The 27,148-nt window shown below is 41.6% G+C and overlaps 1 protein-coding gene across 10 annotated transcripts in view; it reads right to left on the bottom strand.

Annotated features, from left to right (window-relative positions):
* The window catches only part of DNM3 (dynamin 3), a 194,127-nt gene that overhangs the window by 5,530 nt on the left and 161,449 nt on the right, over positions 1-27,148 (bottom strand). For 4 of the 10 annotated variants that reach the window (XM_069862400.1, XM_069862391.1, XM_069862393.1 and 1 more), the window contains 4 exons: positions 19,261-19,425; positions 14,726-14,952; positions 13,862-14,098; positions 335-924 (listed from right to left, as the gene is read on the bottom strand). In XM_069862400.1, coding sequence (XP_069718501.1) covers positions 855-924; positions 13,862-14,098; positions 14,726-14,952; positions 19,261-19,425 — 699 coding nt within the window. In that variant the 3' untranslated portion in view covers positions 335-854. Of the gene's footprint in view, positions 1-334; positions 925-6,115; positions 6,430-11,477; positions 11,528-13,861; positions 14,099-14,725; positions 14,953-19,260; positions 19,426-27,148 lie in introns of those variants that run through there. The other 6 variants (XM_069862394.1, XM_069862389.1, XR_011337866.1 and 3 more) reach the window with 5 other exon arrangements.

Raw genomic sequence — 27,148 nt, 5'->3', positions numbered from 1 at the left:
TGAGTTCAGTGGGAGTACAAATGTGAGCAACCACTAGCTGAAGACAAAGCAAGCTGGCATGTGCTGCTCTGTCAGATACTGGCTCTTCAAACCACCCTTTCCCACCCTTGCTGCAGGGTGAGATGGCTCCACACTGAGCCGTGCAAGCTGGGGCACTGCAGCCTGGTCCTTACCAGCCACCCAACCAACCCTGCATGTCAGTGGCCAGTGTGGAAATAAGGTAAAACATGCATTGTCCCATACACACCCTTCTTGTTTAACAACACTCCTTAAAAAACTAGACTTCGGATAAGGAGACATTCTAGGAGAAGCAGCCATCCAGCAAGCTTCTTGCAAGAGAGACATGGGGTGTGGAGCATTCAGAAGAGCTTGACAAGAAACCACATTGATTTTTTCTGCCCAGTTTAGCCATTCAAAAAGAAAATGGGCATAACTGTGTAATTCCAAATGACAGAAAACCTGAATACAAATAAAACCTGAATACAAATAAAAGCAAGATTCCTTTCAGATAAGAAGGAAAAAAAGAAGCAGCTCAAATCAACACGTGCACAAACACATACAAAGTCAAGATCTCCTGGGACTGAACAGGACTGTGAGCACAGTTGCCTGGGTGAACATGTGTCAGTAAGTTAGCTAATACCAGCTATTGCAAAGGAAAAGTCAAGGCAGCACAGACCTTCCCAAAACATTTAAGACCTCATAAATAATGCAGAATGGACACAGTATTTCAGTAAAATTGGTTACTTGCCTATAGATGTCCATACATGCGACTATACATTGGTTATTACAACAGTTATCAAGCAATTTGTTTTCACATATTTGGTAAACAATAAATGACATGCCAGAAACTTCTTTTAGTCTAACAGGGATGAATCTAATGGACGAGTTACAGTGGGCCGAGTAGGTGAAGGGGGCGGTCTTCGACTGGAGAGAAAGAGAGAAGAAACAATAAGCACAAACACTTAGAATGACCCTGGCTCCTCTCGCTGTAACTATGTGAACATGCACATGCATGTGAACACAACAATCATTTCCACGTACAATGAGGCATGACAGCCCTGAGCATCCACCAGAAGAAAGGGACGTGTTTGCCACATGCATACAGTGCCTCAGCCCTCTCATGCATCATCCAGCTTTTCTCTCTGGTCCACAGCCTGGGTATTCTCTGAATGCAGTCACCTTCTTGTGCCACGGAAACCATCAGGGCAGGATCATTATTCCCATTTTCTCAAGGGTCAGTCCCAGCCTGGACAGCCATAGAGCAGACTTACAGGCATGTGTCAGAGCGGCCAGCTGGATTCAGGAAGACAGCCTGCAGCAACTTCAGCTGCTGTTTGCAGAAGCAGAAACCCCTGCAGTTCCTTGCACAGTTGGGCCACTGGAGCCATCCCAGTATGCCTGAATTTGAGGCACAAATTTCAAGCTTTATATCAACTGCCAGTTATGAAAATGCGAGGCGTGGCTATGGCTCCTGGATTCATTCATTTACCACAAATGTGTTCCTCTATCAACATCATAACTGCTAAGTCCTAGATTTCTTTGGGAAGGTTTATAGGTCTTTATCCCCTTTCAAATGGCTGATTCAGCACAGGTTCCTGAGTACTGCAAACCCCTACCTTTTAATTCAGAGTACTGCATCATCTAATAGAAGACCACAATGCACAAGTCAACAGCAGTACATCCCTGAGCATGTTCCACCTGCAGTCCAGGCTGAGCTGGGATAGTCCAGGCTGAGAACTTACCCTCCCTCACTTTGTCCAAGGACAGCACACCAATCCTGCAGGAGTTGTAAACAGATTTTCTCCAGTAGCTACACAATTGCCTTTCACATTTTTGTGTGTATTTAGGGTACAAAGCTCGTATCAGCACTGTGTGGAGGTAACTCCATCAGCTTAGTTGCACAGAGTACTTTGTTAACTCTCCATTCCATCTGGGCTGAAACACCTCACCACTGAGCAACGCCTATGCAGAATCTGAGATGATACCTGTTTGGCCTCCAGCACTTGCTCTAGCTTAGACAGTTCTTTCCAGCACTAATTTGTGCCACAGAAACATCCCTAAGAGACTGTTACTCCCAGCCAGCCTGCTCCCTTAGCTACCTGTACAACACCCTCCACCAGCGTGTTGTTGCTGCAGTTATTCCAAGCCATCTCTTACACAGTGTTTTTGCTCCCTGTTTTCTTTAATAGGAAATGCCAGCTCTCTATTCCTTAACCCAGCCCAGATCATCACAAGAGTGCAGAGCTGCTCTAAGAGAGGCAGGAACCCAGAGTCTGAACAAGGTAGGGAGCTGAGGGCTCCTTAGTTCCCATCCAGCTTCAGCTGACTTCTTTTATGACCCAGATAAATTGTACAGCCCTCTCTAACACTGTCCTCCACCTGTGAAAGTAGGAACAGTTCGTCTCTGAAGGTTACAAAGGAAATTCTGTTAAAGCTAAATGGAAGAAAAAAGAATGTAACAATTTGCTGTTAATCTTTGAACTGGAACATCATATATGAGACAAATTTACACTTGACAAAAAAAGTCTTGCTTGGCATAAAGTGCGTCTTGTATGACAATATTCTCTTTTGGGGAAGAAATGAGAATATTAATCCCTAACATGCAACAAATACAAAATACGCCACATGAAGCATTCAAGTAAATCAACAAGCTAAAAAAATAGGCAAAATGTCATTTCTTCATGGTGTATTTTTCTTACAGAAAAAATGTTACTGCGTTAACTATTGTTTCTTGCGTTGCTCCAGTGTAGGTCTTCTGGACCCATTTCCAAAATTTGTAGTTTCATAAAGAACCACTTCTAAGGCTCTGCATTTCAGCTGGGTTGCATTAAATTATTCCTTTGTTGAAATGCCTCACATTGCATTGTTTAGCGCTTACTGAAAAAATTGTATCATGTGTATACAATTTACAAACAAGGGAAAATGCATACAGCTGTCTTCATATCGAATTTAAAAGATACAAGCCCAAGCATGCATTTTAATACCAGGCTGAGTGCAGCACACTGGATTCAAATAATGTAATTTAGTCAAATTGCCATTTAGCCCAGCAGGATCAGAAACTGGAGAGCGCAGTGGGAGGATTTCCTGGAAATAATCAGCCACACCAAACCTGAACCAAAATGGAGTCTGAGCCCCATTTCCCCCTTGAACCAGAGCCACTATTGCACTCTGACCATTATTCTAAATTTTCACTGAAGCCCAGTCCAGACCTGAACAGGAAAATACCCATCATGTATTTCAAGGAGAAGCTGATACCCCCCAAGGGGATGCTCTCCAAGGAGTAGCCTCTGCCACTGCTAGGTCCTGGGACCAATTGCTGTGATGCAGCTCCCCACTCTGAATATCTCCTGGAGGAGATGCATGCATGGGTCTGCGATGCTCTGCATACATACGCTTGTGTGTCTCTTCCCAACGAGTACGGGCAGGGAGGTACATGAGGAATGGGCAGACCTCTCCAGCAGTTGCACAGGCCTTCCTTCCAGCTCCTTAACCCTGTGCATCATGACTAGGGAGTGGGACATGCACCCTGGAAATCAGAGGTGCATTCCAGAGGTGTGACAGATGTTTGAGAAGAGGCAGCACTTGGGAAAAGACCTGCAAAAGCTCCATTCACCTGCTGCTGACAGTCTCCTGGGCGGTCTCTGGCTCCTTGTGTCAGTTATGCAAGAGGGACCATGTTCCCGAGTCCACTGTCAGAGCACAGTTCAGCTTGGGGAAGAGACCTCAGCCTTGTTAGCCACCGGCACACAGTAACACTCAGTACAAGCTGCAGCTCAACTCATAGTGAGAGAAAGGACAAGCCCATTAAGTTGCCATCACTAGACTTCTCTGCCAATATGCCAAGTCATTATGTGACACTGGAAGTAGGATTCAGACTTTTCCCACCCCTCACAGGACTCCCAACCCCAAAGGTGGAGATGCCAACCCAAAGGTCTCTTGCCTCTCCCTGTCCCTTATGCCTGGAGAGGTGGCTGGGAGTCCAAGTGCTCCAAAACACACAGGTCTGAGGGCAGCTGAGCATGCTTTCAGCACCATCGCTCTAAGAGCAAAGGGTCCATCAAGGAACGCTGCCAACCCCTCTGAACATGGAGCGAAGGGGCAGGAATCCAGAGCGGAGAGCAGCAGGGGGAGCTCCCGCATGCCTGTGGACAGGCGCAGCAAAAACCAGAGGAAAACAACCTCCCCCAGATCCTGCCATCTCAGTGAGTAAATATATGACTAAGCCCAATTAAATGTTTAGTCTGAGGCCAGCAGATGATAGCGGCGTGGACCTTGTTCCTCTGCGCTATCGGATGGACTCCGCTAGCCTGGGGTGCGTTTGAGGTGCTGAGCTGTTCCCAGCCCAAAAAGGCTGCTCCCCATTCATAGAAAGCACCTTCTTATACAAATGTCACTGCTGCCCTAATTCCCGTCTGGGCATTGTCTCCAATGTTACTGCCAGGGGTCCAAGTGCTGGGACTGAGACCCGCTGCCTGGCCCCTTTCATGGCTGCTCAGCCTGGTGTGGGGCTTTTCTTTTCTTTAGAAAAAAAAGGCGGTGGGAAACAGTGTTTGTAAAAGTTAGTGCTAAAGGGGCATAGGTCCCCAGGGTTGAGTAAACGAGTCTGCAGAAAGAATCACTTCTTCTAACTAGCACACATTAAGCAGACATAAAGAATTTACCAATGAAAATTGTGGACTAAGTATGTATTTAATAACTCCCTCATGTTGCTGCAGAGACTCCTCCTTTGAAGAGCTCAGTGGGGTTTTGAATAGAGGATAACTTTTACCCCCGTGCACAAAAGTTTTTTAAAAGGAAAAGTTTTACATTTATTTTTAACCTAAGCAGCACACTGCATTTTCCCAGCTTTAAAAGAACTCCTAAAAGTTTTAGCTAGGCAAATGCAGAGCAAAAGAAACTAAGTAAAGCAAGTCTAGACCTAAAATTTGATCAGAAACATATGGAAGCTCTTCAAGCATTTGCCTCTTGAGTAGTGCTATCGCTCCCCACACAGAGTCCACAAAATATGCTTTCAGTAAAGCATGGCTGTAATTACCACGGGAGGCACCGCTCAAAGAAGATGGCTTCTCTAAGCAGAGCACAGCTAACGTGCTTCTAAATAAAAGGTTTTCATTTCCACTTACATTTGATATTCTTATTTGCTTGTGACCACTGGAGAGCACTTGCGGAAGGCATGTGCGTAACTAGGTTTCTATGATACATCCTATAGATTTGAAATTGTAAATAAAAGCCCATTCTGCTCTCCCTTTTTCGTGATCTTGGTTTCCCTATAATGCAGCCCTCTCAGAGTACCCTCATAGGTGACATCATCTTTGCAGAATTTAACAATAAAATGTTTAAACAAAATCTCCAATTGGCCTTAAGTCTGACTGCAGGTAGATTTTATTTTAGATGACAGTACAGATCTGGATGTGAGGCATACAATAAGGGGATAAAACAGGGACCCACTTCAGATGAGGAATACTTACAGTCTCTCATTTGGGTGGTAATTTAGAGAGACTAGGTAGCTTGTTCTTGGGGTAGTTATAAATGCCCTGGCTAATTTTATTTTTATACAGTTTTGTCTGTTTCAGTAAGATCCCAAGAAACTCACATTCTACTTTCCTGGGCTTTTATATCAACCTATCTAACTTTTATATGGTACCTCTCAACCTCTGTCAGCTTCTGGATTTGGCAGAAAATCTAAACCAGAACCAAAGCTACTGTAGCCATCACGGTTGAAGAACAGAGGTGAGACATGGATGTAGGCCTGATTAGTTAGTCTAACTAGCTAGTTAAGCTGACTACCAGTTAGTTATGTCCATGCATACTAAAAACTCTTTCTGGTGTCCAGCAGACGCAGCATGGCTACTGTGATGTCTCCTAAATATAAAGTAAGGAGAAAGGATCTTGAGTGGAAGAGGGAAAACCAAGAGGAGTAAAGGCACTTGATACTTGATTACCAGTCACAGGAAAGTAGGAAAAGAAGAAAAAGGATGATGACATTAAGAAGAGTAAAGCAGGAATCATAGACAAGAATCAGAAGGAGATTACGATTATGGGAGAAAAGAGAAACAGCATTATGGTGTTGAAAAGCATTTGGGGAATATCTGTATAAGATGGTCCCTTACCCTAATGTAACGGTTCAAGAGAGTGAAAATTTCTCTGATTAGTTTCTGTACTGAAAAATGTCATATTGTCAAACATAAAATGCCTCTAGTAAGCATGCCCACAGGATTACTACCGGCAGGCAAGTCAGGAACAGAAGCAGTGAGGCACACAGCACAGCGTTTGAGGATGCATGCCAGTTCTGAAATAGCTCTCCAGCTGAACACATATGTATGCTCCATGAACATGTAGAGAGCGTGCTGCGACTGTTCTGCCAGATACTTGCACAGCTATGCATATAGCTGAACCTCACTATTTCAAATGATCCAGCTGCACAACATCCTGTCAATGGAAGAAGTTTTGTGTTAAGTGTAAGCAAGTTAAAGTTGTTAGATTATGCTATTTTATCTGATGTCTATTTCTTTTAAGTGAAAGGAACAAAAGAGTAAGAGTGAATGGGAAGAAAGTGTCCTTCCACTGGCCACCACCACACTGCAGCAATATAAATCTCCATTTATTCAAATGCTAATAATGTTCTAAAGCATTAGGGCTACTGAGGTTCCACTCTGTGTGATTTAACTTAATATAGATACTCCTTTCAGTGGCAAAGAGGTCCAAAATATGATGCTCCACTAGATTAATTTATTATTTGCAACTCCATCCACATTTTCTATCTGACCATCATAAATTAATGTCTAGCACACACACATACAAATAAATTTGCACATTTATATGGGTGTTGCATTCCACCATTAGTCATTTCAGGGAATTAACGTGTCATATGAAAAACGCAGCTTGAATAAACAAAAGTGAATTCAATGAAGTGACCAAGAAAGACTATTATTCTTAACAAACTATGTGTTCTTGTTCGCCCTTCAGCAGGGAACAAGTCAAGTAAGCAAGCATGCAACACATTCATGGAGGACTGTCTCAGCTCTTCAGAAACCCTAAGTCAGGATAGCAGAGATTACCAAAACAGCCCATGGAAGAAAGTTAGGAGTGTTGATAGATTCACAACACTGCTCTACCCTTCTCTACCCACAGGAGAAGATGACAACAGAAGGGCCACAAAATCAGTATGAGGGACATTTCATCTTTGCACAGTAGCTCAAATCTTGGGTACTGGTCTGTGTTTAGCTGTACTGTTCAGCTTCAATATGAATCATGTACCCTGTCTTTGAATGCCACATCTGCCTCCACCCATTCTACCTTTTTGTCTCTCTCCTCTTTTCTTACCTTGGTGCAGGAAAGCAAGCAAGCATTCTGGTTGTCACCTGCAGCTGGAGTTGCACCTCTTCTTGTCCATGATAACAACTAAATTATCAGGGTCGTTGTTGAGTGCCTGTGAGTCCCCTCACTCACTAACAATCCAGTACAGCTTGCAGGGGAGAGGACAGTTCCTAGGAGAGCGTTTCAAGATGCCTGCAGATTCAGGAGGTTCACAACATCACTTCTGTCTCTCTAGTTACTGTCATACATTGTCTCTTCTAGTATAAGGATGGCGAGCAATGCACTGCTATTCTGCTCACTTCAGACAAGGCAAGAAATTCCCTGCTTAACACCCTTGCACTAATCCTGCAGACCCTTCACAGAAACTGTTAGTAAACTACTCTGCCATGAGATTAAATAGTTACTGGGGACAAAACACTTCTTCAGGTTCCTGTATTTCTGAAAAACATTTGCTACTGTTTGACCCTACTCTCCTTTTTCAAGTTGAAAGATGCCAAAAATAAACTCCACTTGCTTCTACTAGGAGTTATCTGGAGAGAGAAAAGGCCAAGGAAGCAAAGAAAAAAAAAGAGCTTTTGGTGAAAAAAACTAACAGAATAAATTACTTATTCATTCAGTTCACCAGCTGACACTCCCAAAGCAGGCTTCAACTGTGTTTGAGAACTGCACTCACCACATCACCATTATCCAGGGATCACTTCATTCAACTCTTTACAGGTTCCTTCTTTCTCCGTCTTTTTCTCTCTCTCATCATTTTACTTACCCTTCCCCATCCCATGGGACTGGTCTACACTAAGAGTAATGAAGAGCTGTCTCCTAGTCTGATCCACTTTGCTGAGCTTTGAAGGTAACTTGCAACAGTCCTAATCACATGAGCCCATTTAAAAGCAATTTCTGTTGAATAAGGCAGGAGCAAGTAGCTCAGCAACAATACTAAATACAATCAAAACTATCTGTGATAAAACAATTAAGAACAAACCTGAAGTCCACATAGAACATGCCACTCTCCAAATGCATTTGTTCAACTGTCATAGCGTATTGTCCATCATAAAATTCCTAGACCACTTAAGATGGAAGTGGAGAGCCTGCCTCGGGGTGATGATAGGAGATGCTGATGGGAGTTAGTGTCAGTGGCAGCAGATACAGAACCTAGGCTGTAAAGTCTGACCTGCCATGTACTTTGTTACACTTAATCTTCAGGACAGTCATCTGGAGGAGAGGTATGTGAAGGAAGGCAGTGAACAAACCCCTATTGCTAGTCTAGAAGAACACCATCCTTTCAGGGGCAACAGTCAGTGAAGTTCCTGGAGCAGAAGTGGGAACCTTGCCGTATTTCTCACGGCACTGCAGTTCAAGCAGCTGAAGAATAAGTTCTGTGCAAATGCCATCCCAAATTTCTTGTAAGATCAGTATTGAAGAACTATAATGGAACCACATCAGTTGTTGTATTGTGATTTTTTTACGTTTTTAAAACTTGCTGTGACCTGCTTTCTGGCTAACCCCTCCAATATTTATCCTCCTTCAGAATGCTGCTTCTTTCATTGCTTCTGTAAGGACTGAAGCTGCAAGATGACCCCAGGCAAGATGACCATTATTTTTGCATGTGGCAGTATGGCTCCCCTAAGCTAGTGGTTGTCACAGTCAATGACACTAGGCTGCTGTTAAGAAAGACTGCCAAATATTACATTTTATGATTTGAAGGCTAGATGAAAAAAAACTTTAAAAGAAGACAGAAATGCAAGGAGCAGCAGACATTTACAAAGGTGCTGGGAAAGGAATAAGTTGGAAAGAAACGAAGACAAGATGGTGAGAAGGAAAGGAGGGAATACGTGGGGAAGGAAGACAAATGTAACAGGCAGAAAACCAAGTGAAAGGAGAAGGTGAAGGAGGAAGCAAACAGGATGGTCAAGAAAGGGACAACCAGAAAAGGGCAGAAAAAAGAGAAAACAAAATACTGATTAAAGAGTCAGTGGAGGAGGGGAAAAAGCAGACCTCCTTTCTAAGAGACAAGGGGAAATAAATGGAGTCTCCTGCTCAAAGCAGCTGGCAGCAAAAGGAGCATATCTCTGGGCGTGCATTACAACCAGACATGTAAATCAGACTGGTGACAAATTACACAGGGTCTCTTCCCTCAGAGCAGAAATCACGGAAAAAATAACTGCTATTCTCATAAGTCTTGTGACTTTGATGTCCTTGGAGAGGCAGAACTGCAAACATACTGACTACGGGGGAGCAGCATCCCCTCCTGTGACAGGCTTTGCATCATCTGTGTAGCTCTCTATTGACAGGCATGAAAGGCAGAATTAAATTAGTTATTCTTTGACTTTCATTTTCTGCTTAAATTCAGCAGAGTTTTGAAATCCCCTCAGATAACACTCTTGTTGCTGTGCTTGCATGAACCACTCCTACTTGCGGATCATAATTTTTGAATATAACCTTCACTTAGGATCCATTCAAAGGGGATAAATGGATGCTACTGTTGGATAGAGCTGTTCTTTTCTCCTTGGGTGTTCAGCTCAGCATGCAAATGCTTTAAGACGGGCACTTATTCATCCTACCAGAAGAGTTTGATGCAACAGCTATTTGATTATTATTTATATTCCATTAGAAAATACAATAGTAAACTTGTAAGGCTGCAAAGCCAAACTTTCAGAGAGGAGATTCCTAGCCTAAAGCAGGAAAAGGCCTCACATGCCTATACACTATGACAGATTTTCATCACAGGATCACATGTAATTTTTGCAAGAGATACCATTAATGTTCAATCCACAGTGTTAGACTTTACATTAAAACTTCACAAAGAACTCTAATCCGTAAAAATCCATCATAGAAAACCTACTATATGGTTGATATTTGGCAGTTAAAGAACTGAATACAGAGCCTGAGGACCAGGAAATGTCAGGCAGTGATGCCTTCTGCAGTGCTTCTGGCTTTGTCTGGAATTTTCTAACTGTAATTACTGTCAAGTATAAATACTTCTTTTGTGCCAAGTTGGCAGAAATATGTAATCATGGCTTACAACAGGTCATGTAATTAGCCTCAGTGGCATAATAAAATGTAGCTGCATAGCAGCCATCACCTCTTCCATGCTGGCTGGCTGTGGGTTGAAGTAAATTGTAGGGAGAGTATGCGACTGTTAACGAACAGCACAACATGAATTCTCTTCCTGCTGCTTGCCTCATATGCAAAGACCACCCTCAGTTCCCAGGGACCCAGCACCAGTGTGCCTGGGGGCGAGATATATGTTCTCAAGAGCATTTACATTCCTGCCTGCTTGAGTGGATAATCCAGCCCTTCAATACCTCCATTTAACTAGATCCCAGGGTTCCACATCAAGTGGGGTCAGTTATGTTTTAATGGCAAAGTGAGTAACAATCTCCAGTGCTTTGCTGGGAAAGCCTTCATGAATCCACAGTAGCATTGCAGAGGACACAGAGAGAAAGGGGGAGCACCCGCCCACCCCCATGAACACCATGGGCTCTGCTGCCAGGAGGAAACCATTTCCAATTCAATTGTTTTCCTTGTGGCAAAGCTGAGATTCCCATTCAGGACATTTAAAAGCCATAAATCAAAGCATCCACAGTAGAACTAAAATTGGTCAAGATCAGGCTTTCCAAACAGGCAAACACCCATCATGGTAAGCTGAAGTGGCTCTAATGCCTGCTTAAAGCCATCTCAACAAATTGAGTGCATGGCTGCATTTTCTTTCAAAATACTACTGCAGCCTTTTAAGAGAGGGGGAGAATAATCTGCATTCTGGCAGCAGAGAGTATTTCATATATGCTTTGGCATCAGGCCCTTAAAGCCAGAGGCCTTTACTCACAGGCTTTGCTGGGAGAGATCCACCCACCTCAAGTGGGATTAATTAAAAGAAGCATGTATCATGCAAATAGTTTCTGTTTCCTTACAGAAACATTCAGAGCACATAACGCAAACCAGCTTGAGAATCAGAGCGAAGCAAGGAAGAAAATTATTTCCTGCTCCCTTAACCCTTTTTCCTTCCCTGTTCAATGAGGAACAGTGAGAAAATGCTGAGAGCTCACAATTTTGGTACAATTCCTTAGATTAAAACTTGAAGAGGAAAAGGATTTTTTTAAAGACAGGGCTTGTACGGCACTATAAGGTGGTCAATTCTCCAAACTAAATGTGTACTCACGTGCTCACTGGAAATGGACGGTCCTAATCTTACCCCTGGAAATGATCTCTTTATCTTAGGGCAGAACAGGAGAAAACAGAAAGCTTATATTTCTTCAGCATGTCAAGATATTCAGCTCCATGTGACAGTGATGGCAGCTGCAACAAAAAGCGCCTTTGGAACGCTAGAGGAACTTTAAAAATACAACTTTCTTCTCAGGAAGCTAAACTATTTCCTTAGATAGGAGAGTCTCCGACACTTCAAGGAATCATTGCAGCAAATGGCAGTGGAGCAGTTGGAGCACAGAGGCCAGTTCAATAATAAGTCATGGAGAAAGCTCTAGTTTCCACAAGAAATCTTCCTCAAAACTATTCCTTTTTTTCCCTTTTAATATCTCAGACTCATTTTCCGAGTCAATTTCCTGTGATCCTGCAAAGGCTGTTATTAAAACCAGACCGAGCGTAGCAGAAATTCCAGGGCTCAGAAGAAAAGTCTAATAGGCACAGGACCCAGCCACGCTGTCCCCCCTTAGGTGATTATCTCTACAGCCCCTTCCCTGGGATTTCCTCTCTTGGACTTTAGTCAGCAGGAGAAACCTGAAGTTTCAGCAGAACAGCAAACCCTTCCTTCACTCTTAACCATCTGAGATTTTTTTTTTATGCCTGAGGCTTTCATAGCTCTAAAAAAGCCATGTACGATCCAGGCCAGAAGATGTGTATGGCAGACAGTTTTTCCACAAAAATGTCAGGGAGTTGTACATTCAATTCTATATCCAGCTACAGCGTTTTAAAAACACTGACCTCCTTCAGCAGCCACTGCTTTGCATGCCACCAGGGGCAGTCACGAACTGAGCCTGCTTACCCAAGTGCCTTTTGTGTCCTTTCTGCTCTCCATCCCACCTATTGCTCCAGCATCAAAAAGTCGCTTATCAGACATGCTCTTGGCAAGCCACTTCAGGAAAGCAATGCACATGCAAAAAAACAGTCAGGCAGGACCAAGGAGACGTGCTCACTTGCAGGGCAAGGCTATGGTTCAGGGAGCTATGGTTCTCTCTCCAGTAGTACAACTGACAAAACACTGGACCTCATTTCTGCATCTAGCATGTGATTAAGCCTCTGATAGCACAGGGATGCCAGTGCCCTTTGGCTCAGTCCCAGGCTCTCCCAGTGAGAAGACCCTGCTCGGACTTCTTCCTTATCAGTGTGAAGATTAGTACCCAGAAAGGCCATTCCAGGTTTCTCCCCACTAGTCCCACTGAAATCTATGGGGTATCCTCTAAGACAAAAGAGTCCATTCCATGGTTGGGCACTGATGCAACAACACCCTTTCCACAACAAATATATAAAAATACTTCATTCTCTTGATAGACTTAATTTATTTATTCTTCATATTATAGAAGACAGTTATGTAAGAAACACTGAGCCTCCAATTTAGGTTACTGACAACCACAACAGGTCTCACCTATTTAAAAGAAAGTTTTTCTCTAAAGGTTCTCTTCTCATTTACCATTTCCAAATTCAAAAAGTGCACATTTTCTTTTTGTTTCTATTTAACTGGCTTTTTTTTCCCCAAACACTGACTAATTTTAATGTAACAGTTAATTTATTAGAACTGAAGAGACCTCTTTGTTCCAAGCTTGCATAATCTGCCCATGCCTCTTGTAATTCAGGAAGTTACTGAAACCTTTGGAATCAGAAGCTTTCATATACATATATATATGAGTGATTATGTGTATTATGTCATTGTGAAAATAAATACTAAGGACATTTGTTCATATAATGTATATTAAAAAAGCATTGAATACCACACAAAATTATAAAATATGCAAAGCTACTTTAAAAAATACTGATAAATGCAAAGCCCGAGGAAGGAAAAGAAACAATGTGTTCATGAAAATGTGGTTCCTTAATGAATCCTTTTGTGCTGTATGACCTGCACTGTTGAGACAACTATGGACCATTTTCAACTGGCTGTAAATTACTTGCCTTGTGGAATAAAACTCAGGGTCCTATCAGTTTGTTCCACTACAAGGTTTGTTCTTGTTCTCTCCCAGTCGTACCTGTGCCCCTCTCTGGAGGGGTAGATAACCTCCATCTCTGTAATCTCTGCATGGGTGCAACATGAACAGAACAAAGGTTCTTAATGTAGAAAAATCTAGTGCCTTCAAACTGATTGATGGATTTTATTTTTTTTTCCTCCATGAAGAAGCTTCCTGTCTCTTCAAAAAGCTGAATTTGTGCAAAAAATTTGTTCCTCAAAATGCGTTGGACTCTGCAAGGAATGCCCAATTTTGTTTTGTTGCAAGACTTACTCAACAATGGTGTTCGACTTTTGGACACAGTGCAGAATCTGTCTGTTATGCTAGAGGGAGAGAACCATGCCCACCACGAGGAATATTAGACATCTTACCTTGGGATGCTGGGAGGAGCCCGGGATGGCCGAGAAGGAACCTGGGGAGGTCCTCCAAGGGCTTCACTGCCACTCGGAAATGGAGGCAGTGGTCCTGGGCGGAATGGGACTGGGGGAGCCCCCAACTGAGGACCTGGAGATGGGATTGCAGGAGCGGGTCCTCGGCCAGATAAAGGTCTCGTTGGAGGATTGTTTAATGTAGGTCTCCTTGGAGTTGAGGGACTTGGAGGAGGTGATCTAGGGAAATATCAGAGATTTAAAGAGTTCAGTAAGGTGAGGTTTGGGTTTTGGGGTTTTGTTTTGGGGGGGGTTAAATTTTATTTTTCATCTTTTAAATTCTAAACAGAAATTAAATCCCTTTTTTTCTTGGCATTTTCCTTTGTTGTCAGTGTCAGAGCATCATATATATGTAAGTCTCACACTTACCTTTCCCACAGACAGAAGGCCTTACAATAGTCAGAAATAAAAACACAGTCAAAGAGGTAAATTTAGTAGATTTTAATATTAAGAGTTCTAATGATGTTCTGATAAGCAGGTTTTCTAGGACATGGAGCCTAACATGCTGAAGTCCTCTAACAGTTTGCAAGAAGAGACTATGTGGATACACAATCAGGATGACAGAAGTGGCTGCTATCTGAAGCATCAGACAAGCTATAAATCCACTGGATGGTCTTCTACAAGGCAAACATCCCACCTGCTGTTCACGTACATACCCATAGAAAGTGCATATGTGGGAAAATGTTCTGATTTCCCTCGCAAAAGTCATTGAAGACCTGGAGGAGTATCTGCCTGAGAAGACGGGGAGGGAGGGACAATGTCTGCCTGTCCTAAATCTAATTGCAGGACAGATTTGAGGATCCTTACCTGCGGGCCTGCTGAAGCCAAGAGTCATCGACAGGAGGGGGTGCGGGGGTTGAGACAGTGCTAGTGCTAATATCACCAATGATTGCTAGGGCTTCCTTTAGCGCTTGGTACATGCGGAGCGTTTCATCGCGCCTCTGTGCCTGTTCAGCTGACTCCTCCATTAGAGTGTTTTGGTCCTCAGAAGAATACAAGTGAGCCAGGAGCTCTGCGTTGATAAATTCTTTTACCTATTTCATCATACAAAAAAACCCCCACCAAACGGATAAGCAAAATCCCCAAATCTATTAAAAACACAATACTGAACAAATATGATGTGAGATCCACAGAACCAGAGGACATATCTAAATTTAATCTGGATCTCCAACTACCTAACACCAGTTCTACTGGGCATGCAGTTTTTGTTAGGTCAAAGGCTGGAACAGGAGCTGGGCAGAGCAGCTGGAAAAGGATGGACTGGACCTTTCAGCAGCTACCTGCATGCAGATGGGCTCAATGCAATTACAGAGCCCTGTTCCGAGAAAACAATTCCCACGTGAAGACAGATGGTTTTGTGCAGTCGCTCCACAGTGCACTGCAGCCTTTTTTTGCTGCCTATCTTTGACAGACTGGACATGTCTGGAGTGAACAGTGGTCTGTGTCTCTAAGTGACACCTATGTTTAAGTTTATTTCCAACATGCTTCCCAACCGCTCCCAGGAATCAGCTGGCATTGTGTTCCAATTCTAAAGAGCTGAGAGGGAAATGGTAGCTATGAGCAATAGCATCAAACACTAAATTTCCCTGGGAATGGGATTTTTCAGGCTTTATAGCATCTCTGTCAATTATTTTCTTAGCAACAATTTACCCTACTGAACAGAGTGTCTTTCATCTCCAACAACTTTGTCAGATTCCAAATACCCCATCCACACACATTCAAATTGAAGGGAGAAGTCCCTGAGTAATCTAATTTACCATACTGATTTCCTGCTACGCCTGCCCTGGTTATGGAAACCTGGGCCACATTAGGAGAGATAAAAAGCTAGAGGTACTCTGATTAAATAAGACTGTGGTAAACAGACCAACTGCTGACCTTCTAAATCCTTGCACTTGAGACTTGTGTTGCTGTTCTGATCTATTACTCATCTGTCTTTCTGCTTTATAAAGCTTTTTTGAGCTGGAGATATTAATGATAATACATTCCCAAGATTCTGATTACATAAACCTGAGCTCTGTTTGCATGTCAGTTTGTGCTAGTTCAGCAACTTTGATTTAAATCCTGACAGCCAGACTAAGGCAAAGTTTGCGTTAAGATGAGGTCAAAGAGAGCAGTTGAGCTACATGGGCACAGGACCCTCTGCAGTCACTAGCAAGGAGCAGGCAGCCAGAACAGACCTTACAGGGAAACAAAACCATATTGCTTGGGCTTGACTGTCATTTCCCATTCACGTATGACAAGAGATGCACAAATTCTTAGCAAAGCCTGCAAAAAATTTCCATGAGTCTCATGCTGTTTTCCAGTAGATGGTACTGATCAAGAGCCAGAGTACACTACTTTCCTCATAATCACCAGAAACTCCACATTAAAAACAGATATCATAGTTAAACAGCATCACATTCAACTTGATGAAATGAGCACTTTAATGGCATCACTTCAAAAAAAAAAAAAGTCCTAAAATTAGATTAAGGCCAGAACTGATTGTAAAAGCATTGTTAAACCACAAATATCTGTTTGAAAAAAATCAGCCTGTGACAATTATCATGACAGATCCCTGTCTGCCACTAGTAGGAGACCAAAGTAACTCCTTGAACCCTTCTGGAAGGCGAACACTGCTGTGCTAAGGATGGTTCTTGGATCAGCCTCCTTCTGTCTGCAAACAGATGGACTGTACTGGACAGAGGAAGACCTTCCACAATAGACACTTTCTCCAGCTTGGAAAAGGAAGGGAAAGTCACACTTACTCATGCCTCTGCTCCTTTCTAGAAACCAGACTCAGAGCAGTTTAAAACATTTTCCTTCACAGACAACAGGACCGCAGTCAAATCTGAACCATAGCAAGCATCCAAAACACTAGTGCCACAAAGCCTGCCCTGTAACTCCAAAGTTGGGTAAAAGAGATTGCAACTTCATTCATCAGTGGGCAGACTACAACTTACATCACTGCCTTAGATACAAACACAATCCATTCCTTAACCTTACATTTGGTAGTAACAAGTACTTTGGAGCTTGCCTACTCAGCTGAGATTAATATCAGCACTGCTTACAGAGGGTCCGCTGTCTGCCCTAAGACCATCCCTCTTGGATAATCTGTGATACCTAGGCACCATGAAATGCAAATTCTGAAATGTATGTTTTGCTTGTGCATGTTTGAATTGCTAATGGTAACTCAATGCAGTTCTGTGTGGTAAATGCATTTTCTGTTATGGTAATCAACATCCACCCTAAGGGAAGAATAAAAGATGCATTTGGAATACAACAATCTAGGCTTAGGCCTCAAAATATGCTCAGGGACAGCATCCAATTATTTTCTGTACACTGAGTTTGAACCTGATACTTCCCTTGAATTGTAAGTGCTCATTTTCAGGCCCACAAAGTGGGCCTGGGAGGTTACAGGACTTGGGAGGTTACAATTGTCATGGAAACAAACTCCTTGGATCAAATTGTTTCCAGAGTTTTGGAGGCAACACGATGGGGTAGCAGAAAGTACCAAACATGCTCATTAAGGGGGAGGGAGGGTGTTTTCACTTAATTCCCGGTGGATTGGCTGGACTTCTGAAGACCCCAAGGAACACACACACACACACTACTGAACAGCACCCACCTTCTATCACAGCTTCACTGCTTTCCAGGTCTTTGCACAACTTTTTGGTGTGGCTCAGAAGTCTTAATTCAAGCATTTCTTTCTCTTTGTAAAAGAGCTGATTTTAAAAAATTGATATTTTAGCTATCGGTTTTAATATGGTATTTTACCGCCTATGCTGCCCAGAAACAAGTGCATTAATGTTTCTAGTCTTACTCTTCACAGTGAAGTCTTTGTTTTGATTCTTTGCCACAAATTTAAATTCTCGGAGGTGTGGGTCATAGCTTACTAGCAAGCCCAAAGACAGCTATGGACTGTGAGGTCAACTGAAAGGCAGATGATGTTGTAAGCACATTGTTTCTGTGTGCCACGTCAGCCAGTGAGGCAGACTTCACCAGTGCCACAGCTGATGATATTAAAAGTACAAAAGTTAAAGTATTCTACTTTTGAGTAAAGGACACACTTCAGAGTCCCTTAAACTATTCCATATGAGGAGGTGAGTGGCAGAAAATTTAATGTAAACTTTCAAAAGGAACTGCTCACCAAACTCTGCAGTTTAAGGAATGAGAGTTAGACAACAGCCATTTCCAAAGGCACTGAACTTGTGCTAAGCTGAAGAAGCAAGTTGCTTGCTGTGACCTGGAAAGAGCAGAGGGAATATGCTAACCCTACAAATTCAAGAGCATGGCTGATTTTAGGGAAAAAAGGGGCAGTACCATTGTTCCCATGCTCTTTTGTAAAAACTCATCCATGACTACAATGGCCTGACTGCCCTAAACCTAAAGAAGTTAATGGAATATCTCTCAACTCATGCAAAAACTCTGCTTGGATTATATGTACCAGGAAATCCCACTAAAATTTCCTGTCCAACCACCTAGCTCTCAAGTGCAACACAAATTCCACAGGACTAATGAAATCCATCAGGCTAAGCCTAGAGATGGCTCTAAGTTAAAACTAAATGCTGCTTTCTAAACAGATTTGCCTTACAGTATATTGTATTTTACAAACTGATTGGTGTGATGACCTCACAGAAAAGGTGCTGCCAGCAGCTAACAGGAGCTGTGCTCTCAATTTTTAATTTATATGGCAGCAGTGGCACTAAAACTAAGCTTAGTTTTCATGAAAGTCCATTTCAAACTCTGCCGAGACGCAGAGGCTGAGGTACTAGCACAGTGGAAAAGCAATGATATCTGAAAGCTGTTTCTTTAACCAAATAATCTTCAGATCTAAGAAAGACACACACAATAAATCAAGCCATCACATCTGCTTATCTAAACAACAGTGTCTAAGGCTTCGAGATTTACTCCTTGAAAATGGTAACCTGAAAATATAAAGAAATCCAAATAAAATAAGAACTGTTTTAAGAAACCATGACAAGGGGCCACAGACTGAATATCAAGGAAGAACAACTCTGCTCTGCTGCTTGCACAGACTGCCCAGATGGAGCTCCCAGACCTTTTCCTGTGATAGCAAAAACAAAGCAGAAAAAATAATAACTTATATTCTGATTAAGATGTAAATTAATTAAATCTTTAGCATTTTGGAGTGATCACTCAAGGCAGTGTACCAGCCTTTAGAAGGCTGCAGTACTCCCTACAAACCCAGAAAATCGGAATACTTCGTCTGTAAGTGTCACATTTATGAAAGCATATTCTTTTTAGCTTTGTGCTGTTGGTGCTGCTGCATAGGAGATGTGTTTGCATGATCATGAGAGATTTGACAGATATTAAAATAATTTAGAACTTTGGCTGTTACTTACATTGTTGATCATAAGATGCATGATTGTTTTTGGTATCAAATCACGGATGCATTTGTTTATAATAGACATGTAGGAGTCCACAAGATTTCGAATTGTCTCCACCTGTCTCTCCAGCTGAGGGTCCATTGAAAAATTGTCTGCTTGTCCATTCTCATCATTTTCAGTCTACACAGTAGAAAAACAAGAAAAGTCAAGTATTTCAGACTGCAATAAGCTGGAGATACATTGGGGAAACCCTCTGGACTTACGCTATGGTAATACAGCAAAGCGACTCATACAAAATGTCAGGAGCTTAAATATGAAGTACCTGCCTGTTTAACAATATAGCATTTATTATCATGAAATCTGGGCTTTTAGAGGTTAATGCAATATGAGATGCAAGACCTTTTTCACAAAGTATATGATATATTTCCATAAAAATTTGTAATTTGTCTTAAAGAAAGTTTTCAGACAAAGGTACGTGGTGGTAAATGAAACCCCAAGAAATTATCTCAGATCACTTCCTGCAATACTTGTTATGAAATCTTTCACCAGATTCCCCCTGCCTTGATCCATGCAATAAAGCAGCTCTGTAAGTCTGGATTTTAAATTTTACCCTGCTATGGGTAAAACGCATCCTTGTTATTTAATACCGACTCCGTTGTGACAAATTCTGCAGCTCAGCTTCAAATCTGTTGGATGTGAACAGCACCTATATAAACAAAGGATTTATGAAGGATAACAGCTAAAGCATCATTGGTTCCAGTGCTCAAGGCCCAGCACAACATAGGCTGGGTTATATATTGGAGGACTCCTTTTCATTGGACAGAAAAAAATTCTTTGTACGTAAACAGCTGATGTAATTAAAGAAAATACCAGGGACTTACACCGGAAGCTGAAAGGTAACTACTTTGCTTCAGTCTGGCCTGTATAAATAGATGAAAATCTAAAAAAAGAGTAACCTTTTGGCAAAAATCACACGGCTTTCTGAGGCTCAAACATGCCAGAAGAATAGAATTTCAGCCTAGAAAGTACAAAGAACAATGTCCTTTCCCCAAACTCAGACATATAATATACCCAGAAAATGACCACCAGAGCCTTATTAGTACGAACTGCAAAATCTAAACCTGTTCTATTGGTACCTGTAGGCATAACACGAAGAAACAGAACTTCCCTGCACAACAAGAATAACCCAATAACAAGAACAGCCAGACCTTCATCACAACTCAATGCAAAATACAGCAATTGGCTGAAATTTGCACACCGCTGGTGCTTTACAGATTGCCCAAGCAGTTGAAATAGGTAGCTAACTCATTAGTGAAAGACTATTACAGCTAGATATGCAAACATGTCACCAAAGAGGCTTCTCCTTGCATGAAATCCATTCTCGCTGAGCCACAAAGAGATGCCCAGTTTCATCTCTTAAAGCAGGGGCGGCTTCTCCTTGTGAAGCATTATCAGACAGACCACTTCATGTTTACCGCTTGTAAAATACGGCTTGATTGGTCCAGTCCAAATGAAACGGTGAAGGTTGTGACTTGTTAAGTTAGTTTGGTTAAGAAATAAGATCCAATGTACCACTTAGGAACAAAAATAAATGTTTGTAGAAGAAGTTTCGAAAGTTCAGATTGTTTTTAATTACAGATGAATTACTGTCAACCCAGCTAATCTATGGACTTCAAAAATAATTAGCAGTGCTTCCTAAAAATCTTGGGACTGTGGAGGACACTGAAAGAGTTCTTGATGAAAATCGTGTTTTCAGTTTTGTAACACAAGTAGGCACACTACCCTATAAACTTTAATCATTTTGTTAATAAATTGCATATGCCAAAAAGTCACAGTGAGCAGATTATTTTCCTCAGCCTCCATGCTTGAAAAGAAATGAGTTCTAATTTTCCCTGTGAAATACCAAATAAATGGAAAATCATATATCTATTGTATACCCAAATATTTTAGCCAAGTAATTGCAGACCAAAATCCCCCTTTCCCAGTTCCCCTGCCTTTATTTTCTATTCCTTCTCTTTACTTCTTCACTACCTATAGAAAACACAATTCTTCCATGTATTTCTTTGCCTTCTTTTTTTTTCTTCTTCACTATTTAAACTACAGATTGCAATAAGATTCTTAGCTGGTGAAGCAGCAAAGTGACAGATGTTTATCATTATCCTCATCAAGAGAATGTAAAGTAACAACAGTAATTTGTCTCTGATCTTCAAGGAACAGGGTAATAGTCTGCAAACATTTAACCTTTTATATACAGGCTCATAGGTGATATTTACAGAAAGCGCATAATGCTTCAGGAGTCTGTCTCTTGTTTGAAACCGTAATAGAGCTGACTTCATACTGTTGATTTATTTTCTCTGAAATGAAAAAAGATCAGTCTTTCATGACTTCACCGTAATTTATTACGGAAGCTTCTGGCCATAGCATTCCTAGTGATTTGATGTCTCAACAGAAGGCTTTTCATGCCAGAAACCATCTTGTTTGCATCGAATCACACACATGAAAATCTGCTTCTGACAGATTTCTATGCTCTATAGTACACCTATAAGAGTTATCATGCTCTTTTTTGTAGGCCATCTCTTCATGGTTCCAACAGCAGCATCTCTGACAGTGACGTTGCCAGGTAAAGCTGGGCATCACAGCAAGAGAGAAGTGATGTAGGTGCACTATCCTATCTCCATATCATTCAAAACAGCTGGTTTTCTTGCTGAGCATCACAGTGACTCTTGCTTCAGCACAAGCCACTCAAGTCTCCACCACTCTGCATTCTAAAAAGACTTTTGCATGTCTATTGTAATGAACAAACCCGAACTAGAATACGCCTCTCTGACCGCTCTTGAACAGAACATCCATTCTGTACAGAAGTGGAGAGTGAAGAAGCTGGTAACTGGCTCTGTCCCTACTTTACACGGAGCCAAGGCAGCCACCATCCCCTTTCAGTGCTGCTCAAACTACAGCCCAGATGTGCTAGTTCAAATAGCAAGTGCCAAGGGGCAGCCTATGAATCTGGCCTAAGTTTTCATTCAGTTGACTCTTGCCTAGTGCTGCCATTAACTGCTGTCAGGAATGGAATATTATTACTTCAAATGAACATAACTGCAATTACTTTAGGAACGTTTGTAATCCTCCAACAAAGAAACTGTGGAAGAATCTAGTGCTAAATGCGAGATAAAGCCAATTAGACTCATCTTGGAAAACTAAAATTCAGAATATCTGATGAAAATATACCAAAACTACAAAGAAGCAATAAGTGAATAAAAACACGGATGAGAATAAGGTAACTTAGAAGTCCTTTCATTTATATAAATTCATGGTCCTTCCCTTCTGCTTTCTCTGCACTGTGGGAGAACAAAAATAAAATCCATCCTTGTGCTCCACAGCAGGTCTCACCTGTCCTTCACAAGCTGCTTTTTCGTCTTTGGACACAAAACATGCAACACTGCTGCTCTTCTGCCTGCATTTAGGTGCCTTCTGTACTGAGAATGTATTAAGGATTAACTAAAGTGTCACACCAAAGAAGACTAAAAACTGCATGTGAAATCCAAACCAGTAAAGTTTGTGGGAATTTTACTGATGGCTTCAGGGGGAATAGGGTTTCACCCTTCACATGCACTTCTACCAGAGAAGTTAATGATTTTCTGAAGACTGCCAGCTCTCTGCTGCAAGAGAAATGATTTAGTGTGGTACAAAGAGAAGTAGGCACAAGGAATTATGTGCAATCAAAAAAAAATAAAGAAGAAGTACCTCAGAATATCAGGACAATTTTCCCGATTGTTAGAATAAAAAGCATGTTGAAGAATGTCCCAAGAAAAATTCAGGAAAATTCACAGCAATACTGGTAACATACTACAAACAGTCCTGAGCTGGCCACACAGGGAGTGCAATACTTCTAATTTCCATCATTTCATGACATTCAGGGCAGCTGCCAGCATATTTAAGAATGTCTTGTATAACATTCCTGATGTCAGTTCCAAGAAGAAGCATTTGTCTAGTGTTTTCATTAAAGCAGAGTATCAACCAATTTTCTGTAATCAAAAAGGCATTCTATTAGAAATGACAGAAGAAGTAGACTGGAAGGTGATGGACGAAGGGGTAAAAGTGAAAACAGCAGCATAGCAATGCTCTATACGCTAAGAAACAAGTCCGTGGCTGCAGTGAGAAACCAGTCATTTAAAAGCTGCATTCCCATCTTTCATTTACAGCTGCAAGTTCATAACAACCACCACCTGAAAATGAATTATTCCCCCAGACTGTATTTATACTTTAATTCACAGCTGCTGAATATGTAATCCTTTTTTTATCCATTCCTGTCCAAAACTGTTTTTAATGCACCAACACTCAGCACACTGCAGTTGTCCTAAAGCCCCCCACCTTTTCCTAAATCTTTGCAAATGATTCTCGATATTCTGTCTTCATTGCAGTTTGGTATGTCTGTATAATTTAGCTAATATACTCTCAGCTGTACATAGTGTGCCTTTTGCCAGAGGACTGCTGAAACCACATGATGGCTTCACACAGTGAGGTTTTCTTACTGGAAGGAACCACAAGTAAATGACAATACATTACTTTGTGTATTTACAACAAAGCAGAAAAAGAACATTTCCCGAGTAGCTTGGAAGCTGTCCTTTTCCCTCACAGAGGGTGACTTTGCCACTCGCTTCCATGCTTTCAACATCTCCTGACTTTGTAGTGCTGTTGCCTTTACTGAGCCACCCACAAGCAGCCCCTCTCAGCTACTATGCTTTAATCAGCAGCCTCAAACTATCCTAAGCAGAGGTTATGATCCTCATTCCCTTGCATGCACCATCTCCCTCCCTTCATACGCATGCAGAAAAAAGACCTAGCTTACCTCAATTTGATTCAAAAGTATTTAACTCTCTGGGTTAGCTTAAACAATTGTCTGCTTAGGATCTTCTTAGTGGTTACAGACATTGTATAGCACAGACCATTAGCTAAAACCTTCTGCTGAGCCCACATACTGCTCCCCAGATATTTACAGAGCTTGAACCATCCCAAAGATTCAAAATCTGTGTTAGTCTCTCTCCCCACCTTCTTCAATCAAGAAACTGATTTGGAACCATGAGACAGAAAGGAACAATGAGTTACCAGAACTCAGACACCTTTGGAGTTACTTTTGTCTTCTAGTTCGTACCAGGTTGACAACTAATTGTGCCAAATCAACCCAATCTCCTTTTAGAGCAAGGATTCAGATCTCATGGGTAAGGCATTCACATATTTCAGACTTGAGTCAAGCTTTTTGACATAATCTCAAGTGATATTTTCATTAATGGAAGCGTGTTCTCCTTGTGCTTACAGCCCGAATGCTCATTTCCACAAAAAAGCTGTCTCTGGGTCACTGTTCAAGATGGAAAACTCTATCAAGGGGACTTCCATGTGGGCTGTAATTTTTAATGTGGTAATTAATGCCTTGATGCTGAAGATGGTGGATCATAGCCTGTGCTTGTTACATCTACACATGAGAAGACGCTGAAAATGGATGTGAATATGTTAGATGACAGGACCAGAATTTACAATGACCTGGAGAAACAGTTGAAAAAACTAGATGAAATTAATTATAAATAGAAATACTTGACTTGGGCAGGAATAAATCAATCATAAACATACAGCATGAGAACAACCACTTAAGGAGTAGTTCAGCAGACAAGGAGCTGGGTGTACAGTGCAATATAAACAGAGTATTATTCAACAATGTCTTGTTGTTATGAAATCAGTACAAGAATTGTGCACCCAATTCTCATTATCACGTTAACAGAAATTTGTGATGCATTTTGAAAGCACTTAGAGGAAATCACTGAAGATGACGTTCAGGGCTCTGTAACAAGGAAAACTTTTCCTGCAAGGAAAAGTTAAGACCAGTTGGGACTGATAAATTCGAAACAAATCACTTGTGGAAAAGGAGAAATGAGCTCTTTGTGGAAAGGAAAGGAAAGGGTGTCAACAAATATTTGGGAAGTGTTATACGGTAAGAACAGCAAAGCACCAAAGTAGATGGACTAGTGGAGTTGAAGAGTCTCCACCAGAAACAAGACCACCATCCCTCAGAACTGGCCCAGGTACAGAGACATTGCCTTGAGGCAGAGGAAAGGAGTATACAACCCTCCTGCCGTCCTTCCATCCAGTGAGTTATACTGGGTGCAAAGCAGAATGAAATTATGAGCCAACAGTACTGCCACAAGAAAGTGTGTTTCTGAAAATACAAACCAAAATAAATTACAATATATTCTACTTTTTCCATTGTTCTATGCAAAAAATCAGTAAGAAATAAAACATTGCTGTGAATAACCATCTCTCCTCAAAGGATCCATACTCCAGTTTCACCATTTGCTGCCATGCACATCTCTAACACAAAGGACTTTTACATAACCTTCCCTGTGCTGCAAGTTTTGACTCGGGGCCAACAGCTGCTCCATGCCTTTCAGAACAGACTGCTGGACAAGCAAAAGCAGAAAAGGCTGGCATAAGGGAAACAGCACCTTTGTTTATAAAACAAATACTACTTTGGAATTTGAAAAGTTTTCAGTCAAAGAATTTCCTTGTCATAACAACACATGAAGTGCCCTATAGGAACACATTAGGAAAAAAACCTCAGATATGAGACAATACTAGCATAATATTTGGCACTATTTTAGCATAGAAAGAGCTCAGTAGATCTTAGGAAGTCTCAAATAGTGGTGAGTTGCCCAGGAATTCAAATCATGATGATAGACTCCAAGTATGACGATTAGCCCAGAAGATGTTCAGGCTGAAATTTATTCTACATTCATTACCAAGTGCACGAGAGACAACAGCCCAATCCAGCATTGGACATTAACTGTAAAGGGAACAGGATCCTTTGCTGTGAAAGGAGGTAATCAATGGGTGGAGACATCATCCGGACATCTGGGGATTAAAGGATTTAAGCTCCTGGCTGTGGCTTGCAGCTCCCTTAAGAAGGAAAGCAAATACAAGTTTTGCAGCGTCTACCAAAGATGATACAAACAGAAAGCAGGAGAATTCATCATCCATGATGGTGATCAGAGAAGTATTAAGAGTCATCACGAAGACTAACACCTTGTCATTCATGTCTTATTTAGCTCCTTAACAAACTACTCTTAAAAGATCATTCTATGAAATGCTGGGGGAATTATCACTATTGAGGATTTTTACTTAGCAGTAACCTTGCAAGAGAGGGTCACTGACCAATTTTTCCTTATTCCAGCAACAATGCACCAGCCTTGGCTGGAGGATTCATTTAGGGACAAGAAACTGTCTTACTTTAGGGGATTAAAATGGGGTAAGTACGCACTCAGTGCATAGACTTGATGAAGGCAAATCATGGAAGACACACTGCCTGAAATTACACGGTTAAACCATTGCTTAGGACTTCATGTGTCTATGTGTACATACATACAAGAGTATACATACACAGAATACAGAAGAGTTGCATGTTTTTCACAAAATGTGATCTTTTTAGAGGCAGGCACTCAGAATAAAGAATTAAAGTCATAATCTGTTTTTCCCAGATCCTCGACTGAGCTCCTAAGTCCATGGTCCTCCTTCATTTCTTCCAGGTAGCATGGTAACTTTTCAGTACTTACAAGCCTGGTTCAAACAAAAGTGAATGCAGGAGGAGAAGGGCAGTGTGTGTATCTGTATGCATGCTGGAGGGACGGTGTCAGAGAAGGCCTTGTAGTGGGGGAACCCTGTACAGCGTCCTGTGCAGGGGCTCTATAAATTGCAGCCTTGTCTTGTATTTTAAGTTGATCTAATGCAATGTGTCACCTACAGCTGCACTCGTTTCCATAATAAATGATGTCTAGGAAAATATTCTGAAATTCTTCTCTGATAAGCACCCAGACAAACTCGATGCTTCCTCTCTGAGATGCAAAAGAGGACATTAAACTGT

Source organism: Phaenicophaeus curvirostris, chromosome 8, assembly GCF_032191515.1.
Source record: "Phaenicophaeus curvirostris isolate KB17595 chromosome 8, BPBGC_Pcur_1.0, whole genome shotgun sequence".
NCBI lineage: Eukaryota > Metazoa > Chordata > Aves > Cuculiformes > Cuculidae > Phaenicophaeus > Phaenicophaeus curvirostris.
This window is presented reverse-complemented; position numbering and strand designations above follow the sequence as displayed.